This window comes from Onychostruthus taczanowskii, unplaced genomic scaffold (genome assembly GCF_017590055.1).
Source record: "Onychostruthus taczanowskii isolate IOZ18803 unplaced genomic scaffold, ASM1759005v1 scaffold314, whole genome shotgun sequence".
NCBI classification, from domain to species: Eukaryota; Metazoa; Chordata; class Aves; order Passeriformes; family Passeridae; genus Onychostruthus; species Onychostruthus taczanowskii.
The window spans coordinates 20,036-30,183 of NW_024500506.1; the positions used below are offsets into that span (position 1 = coordinate 20,036).

The window sequence follows — 10,148 nt, forward strand, 5'->3', positions numbered from 1 at the left end:
GGGGCGCGGGGGTTAATGGGGGGACAAACAAAGGGGACAAAGGGGCGGGGGCCACCCTGCGACGTCATTTGGGGTCGGTCGCGGGGAGAGACGAGAAAACGGCCAGAAAAGGAGCGAAATTGGGGGCACAGAAACCCCCACCCCACCGAGTTCGGGGAGGGGACACGCGGCGGGGACACGGCCCCGCGGGGACCCCGCAGGTCCCCGGGGAGGGGGGACCGACCCCAAATCCGCCGGCATTTTGTGTTCCGAAGGAGAAATTCCGCCCGGGGCTGGGCAGGGAGCGACCGTGGGGGGGCCGGGGGGGACCCGCGGTTGTCCCCAGCGCTGTCCTCAAGGCCGGGGGACCCGAGGCGAGGACCACACCCCGCTCCTCGCCGGGTCCCGAGCCCGGAGGGGCCGCGGCCGGGGCCGGGGGGGCAGTCAGGAGCCCCCCGAGTTGGGTTTGATGATGCTCAGCAGGGCGCTCTTGAGGCTGCCCCGGCTCGGGGAGCGGGCGGCGGGCGGGGGCGCGGCCTGGGGCTCCCCCCGCAGCTCCATCTCGATGGTCATGATGACTTTGGGGGGCCGGGGGTCCCCCTCGGCCCCGGCCGCCCCCGGGGGTCCCTCCCTGCCCGCTAACCGCTATTTCCTATCCTTGCGCGAGTCGCCCTTGGCTTTCTTGGCGCTGCGGCCGTGGTCCAGCATGGCGTAGAGCACGGGGGCCTGCGGGGACAGGGGGGCTTCACCCGCCGCCCCCGGGGGGTCTGGGGACCGGGGGGAGCGGGGGGACAGCCCGCCGAGCCCCCCGCCCCGCTCGGCGCTCACCTGCCGGCTGCGCTTGGAGCCGTCCTTGCCCGAGCGCTGCAGCTTCCCCTTCTCCATGGCGCTGGGGGGGGGACGGAAAGAGGGGCTGGGGGCGGCGGGCCTGCACCCCCGGGCCCCCCGGTGTGGGGGAAGGAGGGGCTGGGGCCCGTTTGGGGGAGGGGTCCGGTTTGGGGAGGGGTCCGGTTTGGGGAGGGGTCCCGCTCACCTCAGCCGCCGCTGCAGAGCCGCCTGGCGCCGCCGCCAGCAGTAGCGCGTGCCGTAGGCCAGGGCCACCAGCACGGCCACCAGGAGCAGCGCCCCGCCGATGACAGAGCCCAGCACGACACCGTAGCGGGGTGGCACTGCGGGGACAGTGGCACCGTGTCACCCCCCGGCAGCGGGGGGCACTGCGGGGACAGTGGCACCGTGGGGACAGTGGCACTGCGGGGACAGTGGCACTGCGGGGACAGTGGCACCCTGTCACCCCCACCAGCAGAGATCAGGGAGGTGACACCGGCCCCGTCTCGCTCCCACCAGCGGAGGTGACAGCAGAGCCGTGTCACCGCCACCAGCGCGGGATCAGGGAGGTGACACCGGGCCCGTGTCCCCCCATCAGCTGGGATCAGGGAGGTGACACCAAGCCAGTGTCACCTCCAGCAGTGCAAGTGCCACCAGCGCCGTGTCCCCGCCAGCATCAGGCTCTGGAAGGTGACAGCAGGGTCCGGGAGGTGACACCAGCCCCGTGTCATCCCCATCGCGGGGGATCGGGGAGGTGACACCAGCCCGGTGTCCCCGCCAGCAGCGGGCTCCGGGAGGTGACAGAGGGCTCTGGGAGGTGACAGCGAGCCCGGGGAGGTGACAGCGGGCTCTGGGAGGTGACAGCGGCCTCGGAAGGTGACAGTGGGCCCAGGGAGGTGACAAGCCAGCAGCAGGCTCTGGAAGGTGACAGCAGGGTCAGGGAGGTGACAGCGAGCCCGGGGAGGTGACAGCGGGGTTTGGGAGGTGACAGCGGGTCCGGGGAGGGGACAGCGGGGTTTGGGAGGTGACAGCGGTTCCGGGGAGGGGACAGTGGGCCCAGGGAGGTGACAGCGAGCCCGGGGACGTGACAGCAGGTCCCGGGAGGGGCACAGTGTCACCCGCAGGGACGGGGCTGGTGACACTGGGACAAGGGGACACTGCGGGGACACCCCGGTGCCACCACGATGTGAGGGGACACGGTGTCACCTCAAGGGACGCTCTGTCCTGTGGGGCTGGTGCTGACACCCAGCGGGCACTGGGGATACCTTGGGGACACCCCAGTGCCACCACAGGGTGAGGGGACACGGCTGGAGCTGGACCTGGGGGGCAATGGGGACGCTTTGGGGACACCTTGGGGACACCCCAGTGCCACCACCGTGTCACCCTCAGTGCAGGCTCTGTCGCGCTGCCGCTGGGACGAGGCGACACCGGCGCTGAGGGCGCGGCGGGGACAGGACGGGGACACTGGGGACGGCTTGGGGACACGGCGGGGACAATGGGGACACTGACGGAGATGCTGTCGCGGGAGCCGTCGGCCTGGAAGTGCCAGGTGATGGAAATGTCCTCCGAGATCCACTCGCTGGACCAGAAGCTGCAGGACAGGGTGACACGCGAGCCCACGGTGCCATAGAGCTCGCGCGGCGTGTACACGTGGATTGGGGACACCGGCGACACTCCTGGCGACACAGAGACGTCAGCGCTGTCCCCGAGCTGCCACCGAGCCCGGCGCTGTCCCCGAGCTGCCACCAAAGGCGAGGCTTGCGAGGGGACGGCGGTGGCGCTGCTGTCCCCAGGGGTGGCACGGAGGGGACAGTGTCCCCGTGCCCGGTGACACGGGCGGTGCCCGTGGGAGGTGACAATGGGACACTCTGTGCGCGCCGGTGACACCAGCAGGGCTGGGTGTGGCACCTCCGCCCCTGTCCCCAAGGAGGTGACAGGGACCGTCCTTGCAGCCCCCCGCCTCTGTCCCCAAGGAGGTGACAGCTCTGGGACCCTCCTGGCCGCCACCCCCAGCTGTCCCCAAGGAGGTGACAGTGACAGGGACCGTCCTTGCAGCCACCCGCCTCTGTCCCCAAGGAGGTGACAGCTCTGGGACCCTCCTGGCCGCCACCCGCCCCTGTCCCCAAGGAGGTGACAATGACAGGGACCGTCCTTGCAGCCACCCGCCCCTGTCCCCAAGGAGGTGACAAGCGCCGCAGCTCGGTGACACCATCAGGGCTGGGTGTGGCACCCCCTCAATCTGTCCCCAGGGAGGTGACAACGACCAGGACTGTCCCCACAGCCACCCGCACGTGTCCCCAGGTTGGTGACAGATCTGGGACCCTCCTGGCCGCCACCCCCAGCTGTCCCCAGGTTGGTGACAATGACAGGGACTGTCCTTGCAGCCACCCCCAGCTGTCCCCAGGTTGGTGACAGCCTCGCTGTCCCCCGCCAGCCATGGGGACAGTCCCCAAGCCCGGGTGACAGTCCCCAAGCCCGGGTGACAGTCCCCAAGCTGCAGTGACAGTCCCCAAGCCCTGGTGACAGTCCCCAAGCTGCGGTGACAGTCCCCAAGCCGCGGTGACAGTCCCCAAGCCACGCGTGGTGCCGCCATCCCCACGGCCACCCCCAACCCCCTCCTGCCCCCCTCGCCACCCCCTTGTTGGGGACAGTCCCTTGTCCCCAAGCTCACCCAGCGCCGCCGCCAGCGCGGCCACGAGGAGGAGGCGGCGGGTGGCCCTCGGGGACACCTGGGGACACATGCTGGCGGTGACACGGAGGGGACAGCGGCGGGGACGCGGTTTTAGGGTGGCTGCCCCCCAGGGCCGGCCAATGGGCGCGGGGGGGCCGGGCCCGGGGTCCCCTCAAAGGCGACATTGAGGGACACCGAGGGACACCGAGGGTGGCGAGGGGGACGGGGACACTGGTGGCCTTTGTCCGGCCGCATTCCCGCGCCGCGGGGGCGGGGGAGCAGGAATGATAAAGGGGATCAATATCAGTACCGATCCCAGTACCGATCACCGGTTATCGATCCTAGTACCGAGCCCAGTACCGATATCAATACCGATATCAGTACCGATCACCGGTTATCGATCACCGGTTATCTATCCCAGTACCAATATCAATACCGATCCCAGTACCGATCCCAGTACCGATATCAGTACCGATCCCAGTACCGATCACCGGTTATCGATCCCAGTACCGATATCCATACCGATATCAGTATCGATCCCAGTACCGATATCAGTACCGATCCCAGTACCGATATCAGTATCGATCCCAGTACCGATCACCGATTATCGATCCCAGCACGGACCCCGCCCGGGACCGGAAGTGCGTCACGGCCACTTCCGGCGCGGCGGCTCCAGGATGGCGGCGCTGGCTCTGAGGTGGCTCCGCGGGCCCGGGACAGGCCCGGGACAGGCGGGGGGACCCTGGGGACACCGGGAGGGCACCGGGAGGGCACCGCGGGGACAGCGGGGGCGGCCTGAGGCGATTTCTCGGTTCTGACGCGGGACCCGCGGGGCTGGGCCAGCCCCGAACCGCAGCGGGTCCGCCCGTGTCCTCTCGGTGTCCCCTCGGTGTCCCCTCGGTGTCACCCCCGTGTCCCCTCCGTGTCCCCTCAGTGTCACCCCCGTGCCATCCTCTGTGTTCCATTTTTTCTTATTTTTCCCCATTTTTTTCTCGTTTTTCCCCCGTTTTTCTCATTTTTCCCCGTTTTTTCTCATTTTTCCCCCGTTTTTCCTCATTTTTCCCCCGTTTTCTGGGGGATTTTGGGCTGTTTTTGGGGTGGGTTTGGGGTTGTTTTGGGGTGCGTTTGGGCTGTTTTGGGGTGGGTTTGGGCTGGTTTTGGGGGTGGGTTTAGGGTGTTTTTAGGGTTTTGGGCTGTTTTTGGGGTTTTTGGGTTGTTTTTGGGCTGTTTTGGGGGTTTTGGGCTGGTTTTGGGTAGGTTTGGGCTGGTTTTGGGCTGTTTTTGGGCTGGTTTTGGGCTGTTTTTTGGGGGTGGGTTTAGGGTGTTTTTGGGGTTTTTGGGGCGGGTTTGGGCTGTGTTGGGGTTTTTGGGCTGTTTTTGGGGTTTTTGGGGCGGGTTTGGGCTGTTTTTGGGCTGTTTTTGGGCTGTTTTTGGGCTGTTTTTGGGCTGTTTTTTGGGTTTTTGGGCTGTTTTTTGGGTTTTTGGGCTGTTTTGGGCTGTTTTGGGGGGTTTTTGGGCTGTTGGGCTCAGCCCCTCCCGCCCAGCGCGGTCCCCATGGCCTCGACGGCGCGGGAGGAGATGAGGAGGTTCTGGGAGAGGAACGAGCGCTCGGGGCGGCCCCTGTCCCCCCACGTCAGCATCTACAAGTGAGGGACCCCCCAAAACTGCCCCAGACACGGGGGGAGCCCCAAAACTGCCCCAGAACCAGAATGGGAGCCCCAAAACTGCCCCAGAACACGGGGGGAGCCCCAAAACTGCCCCAGAACACAGGGGGAGCCCCAAAACTGCCCCAGAACCAGACTGGGAGCCCCAAAACTGCCCCAGGACACAGGGGGAGCCCCAAAGCTGCCCCAGAACCAGACTGGGAACCCCAAAACTGCCCCAGAACACACGGGGAACCCCGAAACTGCCCCAAAACTGCCCCAGAGCAGACTGGGAGCCCCAAAACTGCCCCAGGACACAGGGGGAGCCCCAAAGCTGCCCCAGAACCAGACTGGGAACCCCAAAACTGAAACTGCCCTGCGCCAGACAGGGATCCCAACCCCAAAACTGCCTCAGAACAGACTGGAAATCCCAAAACTGCCCCAAAACTGCCCCAGAACAGACTGGGAACCCCAAAACTGCCCCAGAACTGCTCCAGAACAGACTGGGAACCCCAAAACTGCCCCAGAACTGCTCCAGAACAGACTGGGAACCCCAAAACTGCCCCAGAACACAGGGGAGCCCCAAAACTGCCCCAAAACAGACTGGGAACCCCAAAAGCTGGGAGCCCCAAAATCACCCCAAAACACCCCAAAACTGCCCTAAACTACCTTCAAAACAGCCAGGGAACCCCAAAACAGCCCCAAAACACCCTAAAGCCAGACAGGGATCCCCAAAACTGCCCAAAACCACCCCAAAACTGCCCCAAAACCAGCCAAAGAACCCCAAAATCACCCCCAAACCACCCCAAACCCATCCAGACTGCCCCTAAAACAATCACCCAAAAACCATCCCAAATCAGCCCAAATCACCCCAAAACCGGCCCAAACCACTCCAAAACTACCCCAAAATAGTCCAAACCACCCTGAAAAAAGCCAGGGAACCCCAAAATCCCCCTAGAACCATCCCAAATCAGCCCAAATCACCCCAAAACCGGCCCAAACCACTCCAAAACTACCCCAAAATAGTCCAAACCACCCTGAAAAAAGCCAGGGAACCCCAAAATCCCCCTAGAAACTCCCCAAAGCAGCCCAGGAACCCCAAATTCACCCCAAATTCACCCGGGCACCCCCGAAATCAGCCCAAAAATCGCCCCTGGGAACCCCGAATTCACTCCAGGCCACCTCAAAATCCCCCAAACTCACCCCAGGACCCCCCAGAACCCCCCAAACCCCGCTGCCCTGGGTTTTGGGGTGACCCCAGCCCCGTTTCTGTTGCAGGTGGTCTCTGCCCATGGCCATGTCCATCAGCCACCGCGGCACCGGCGTCGCCCTCAGCCTGGGTGGGTGGCACTGGGGACACTGGGGACACCCTGGGGACACCCCTGGGTTCCCACAGCTGGGGGGGTTTGCTGGCAATCCTCTGCCTTCTTCAGCCCCCCAAAATTCCTTCAAATCACCCCAAATCCCCACAAAATCCCTTAAAATCCCTCAAAACCCCTGAGCCCAAACCCACAAAATACCTTAAAATCCCTCCCAAATCCCTCCCAAAATCTCCCCAGTTCCCCCCAAAATCCCCCCCATCCCTGTTTTTACCCATCCCTGTTTTTACCCATCCCCATTTGCCAGAGTTTTTCCCATTCATACTTTTTCCACCCATGAGATTTTTCTCCATCCCGGAGTTCTTCCCATGTTCTCCCTGGTGTGTTCCATCCCACTCCAGGTGTATCCCTGTCCCTATTCCAGCTGTGTCCCTGTTTGTCCCCAGCTGTGTCCCTGTTCCCCAGCTGTGTCCCTGTTCCCCAGGTGTGTCCCTGACGGGTCCCACCCCTGTGTCCCCAGCTGTGTCCCTGTCCCCAGCTGTGTCCCCAGCTGTGTCCCTGAGGGTCCCTGTTGTTCCCAGAACTGCCCCAAAACTGTCCCAAACTGCCCCAGAACACACGGGGAGCCCCAAAACTGCCCCAGAACTGCCCCAGAACAGACTGGGAACCCCAAAACTGCCCCAAAACTGCCCCAAAACTGCCCCAGAACACCCTGGGAAACCCAGAACCCCCCAGAACATAGGGGGAGCCCCAAAACTGCCCCAGAACCAGACTGGGAGCCCCAAAACTGCCCCAGGACACAGGGGGAGCCCCAAAGCTGCCCCAGAACCAGACTGGGAACCCCAAAACTGCCCCAGAACACACGGGGAACCCCGAAACTGCCCCAAAACTGCCCCAGAGCAGACTGGGAGCCCCAAAACTGCCCCAGAACACAGGGGGAACCCCAAAACTGCCCCAGAAGTGCCCCAGAACACACGGGGAACCCCAAAACTGCCTCAGAACAGACTGGGAACCCCAAAATCACCCCCAAAACACCCCAGAATAGACTGGAAACCCCAAAACAGACCCAAAGTAACTCAAAACTGCCCCAATAACAGACAGAGAACCCCAAAACTGCCCCAATAACAGACAGAGAACCCCAAAACTGCCCCAATAACAGACAGAGAACCCCAAAACTGCCCCAAAAACACCCCAGAACAGGCTGGGAGCCCCAAAATCACCCCAAAACACCCCAAAACTGCCCTAAACTACCTTCAAAACAGCCAGGGAACCCCAAAACAGCCCCAAAACACCCTAAAACCAGACAGGGATCCCCAAAACTGCCCAAAACCACCCCAAAACTGCCCCAAAACCAGCCAAAGAACCCCAAAATCACCCCAAAACCAGCCAGGGAACCCCAAAATCCCCCTAGAAACTCCCCAAAGCAGCCCAGGAACCCCAAATTCACCCCAAATTCACCCGGGCACCCCCAAAATCAGCCCCAAAATCGCCCCTGGGAACCCCGAATTCACTCCAGGCCACCTCAAAATCCCCCAAACTCACCCCAGGACCCCCCAGAACCCCCCAAACCCCGCTGCCCTGGGTTTTGGGGTGACCCCAGCCCCGTTTCTGTTGCAGGTGGTCTCTGCCCATGGCCATGTCCATCAGCCACCGCGGCACCGGCGTCGCCCTCAGCCTGGGTGGGTGGCACTGGGGACACTGGGGACACCCTGGGGACACCCCTGGGTTCCCACAGCTGGGGGGGTTTGCTGGCAATCCTCTGCCTTCTTCAGCCCCCCAAAATTCCTTCAAATCACCCCAAATCCCCACAAAATCCCTTAAAATCCCTCAAAACCCCTGAGCCCAAACCCACAAAATACCTTAAAATCCCTCCCAAATCCCTCCCAAAATCTCCCCAGTTCCCCCCAAAATCCCCCCCATCCCTGTTTTTACCCATCCCTGTTTCCCTGTGTCCCCAGTTGCCAGAGTTTTTCCCATTCATACTTTTTCCACCCATGAGATTTTTCTCCATCCCGGAGTTCTTCCCATGTTCTCCCTGGTGTGTTCCATCCCACTCCAGGTGTATCCCTGTCCCTATTCCAGCTGTGTCCCTGTTTGTCCCCAGCTGTGTCCCTGTTCCCCAGCTGTGTCCCTGTTCCCCAGGTGTGTCCCTGACGGGTCCCACCCCTGTGTCCCCAGCTGTGTCCCTGTCCCCAGCTGTGTCCCTGTCCCCAGCTGTGTCCCCAGCTGTGTCCCTGAGGGTCCCTGTTGTTCCCTCCTGTGTCCCCAGCTGTGTCCCTGAGGGTCCCTGTGTCCCCAGCTGTGTCCCTGTCCCCAGCTGTGTCCCTGTTGTTCCCCAGCTGTGTCCCTGATGGTCCCTGTTGTTCCCCCCTGTGTCCCCAGGCATGTCCCTGTTCCCCAGGTGTGTCCCTGTTGTTCCCCAGCTGTATCCCTGTTGTTCCCCAGGTGTGTCCCTGACAGGTCCCACCCCTGTGTCCCCAGCTGTGTCCCTGTGTCCCCAGCTGTGTCCCTGAGGGTCCCTGCCCTGTGTCCCCAGGCGTGTAGGCGTGTCCCTGTGTCCCTGTCCCCAGCTGTGTCCCTGTGTCCCCAGCTGTGTCCCTGACGGGTGCCACCCCTGTGTCCCCAGGCGTGTCCCTGTGTCCCCAGCTGTGTCCCTGACAGGTGCCACCCCTGTGTCCCCAGCTGTGTCCCTGAGGGTCCCTGTTGTTCCCCCCTGTGTCCCCAGCTGTGTCCCTGAGGGTCCCCGTTGTTCCCCCCTGTGTCCCCAGGCGTGTCCCTGTGTCCCTGTTGTTCCCCAGGCGTGTCCCTGTCCCCAGCTGTGTCTGTGTCCCCAGGCGTGTCCCTGAGGGTCCCCGTTGTTCCCCCCTGTGTCCCCAGGCGTGTCCCTGTTCTCGCTGGCGGCGCTGCTGCTCCCGGAGCAGTTCCCTCATTACCTGGCTCAGGTGCGGGCGCTGAGCCTGGGCCCCGCCCTGCTCTGCTCGGCCAAGTTCCTGCTGGCCCTGCCCTTCTGCTACCACACCTGGAACGGTGTCCGCCACCTGGTGAGGGCCAGCCCCGTGGGGACAGCGGGTGACAAAGGGGGTGGGACCGGGGCGTCCCCCCTGGCCGGGGTCCTGGGATCGGGGAGGAGTTTTGGGAGTGGCACAAAAGGTTGGGAATGGCTGGAGGGGTTTTATGGGAGCATCCCCATGTGGAACTGGGAATTGTGCACCTGGGTGTCCTTTTGGGGACAGCAGGTGACACTGGGGGTGGCACTGGGGTGTTCCCCTGCTCGGGTTCCTGGGATCAGGGGGGGAGTTTTGGGAGTGGCACAAAAGGTTGGTGAGGGCCAGCCCCGTGGGGACAGCGGGTGACAAAGGGGGTGGGACCGGGGCGTCCCCCCTGGCCGGGGTCCTGGGATCGGGGAGGAGTTTTGGGAGTGGCACAAAAGGTTGGGAATGGCTGGAGGGGTTTTATGGGAGCATCCCCATGTGGAACTGGGAATTGTGCACCTGGGTGGCCTCCTGGGGACAGTGGGTGACACTGGGGGTGGCACCGGGGCGTCCCTCCTGCTGGGGTTCCTGAGATCGGGAAGGAGTTTTGGGAGTGGCACAAAAGGTTGGGAATGGCTGGGGGGGGTTTTATGGGAGCATCCCAGTGTGGAACTGGGAATTGTGCACCTGGGTGGCCTCGTGGGGACAGCAGGTGACCCGGGGGGGGGCCTTGGGGCGG

At 63.6% G+C, this 10,148-nt stretch overlaps 2 protein-coding genes across 3 annotated transcripts in view; one reads left to right on the forward strand and one right to left on the reverse strand.

The window, feature by feature from the left end:
* Positions 1-6: 6 nt before the first annotated feature.
* MPZ (myelin protein zero) lies at positions 7-3,609 on the reverse strand. The gene is given in 5 exon segments (XM_041409923.1): positions 7-705; positions 808-868; positions 1,013-1,148; positions 2,211-2,480; positions 3,476-3,609. Coding segments are annotated over 5 exon segments (819 nt in total). The 5' UTR covers positions 3,546-3,609; the 3' UTR covers positions 7-423.
* A 1,359-nt stretch (positions 3,610-4,968) lies between these two features.
* SDHC (succinate dehydrogenase complex subunit C) overlaps positions 4,969-10,148 on the forward strand; it is an 11,698-nt gene continuing 6,518 nt past the window's right edge. For both annotated transcript variants that reach the window (XM_041409916.1, XM_041409917.1), the window contains exons 1-3: positions 4,969-5,121; positions 6,397-6,458; positions 9,315-9,478. In XM_041409916.1, the coding sequence (XP_041265850.1) occupies positions 5,030-5,121; positions 6,397-6,458; positions 9,315-9,478 (318 nt within the window). In that variant the 5' untranslated portion in view covers positions 4,969-5,029. The remainder of the gene's footprint in view (positions 5,122-6,396; positions 6,459-9,314; positions 9,479-10,148) is intronic.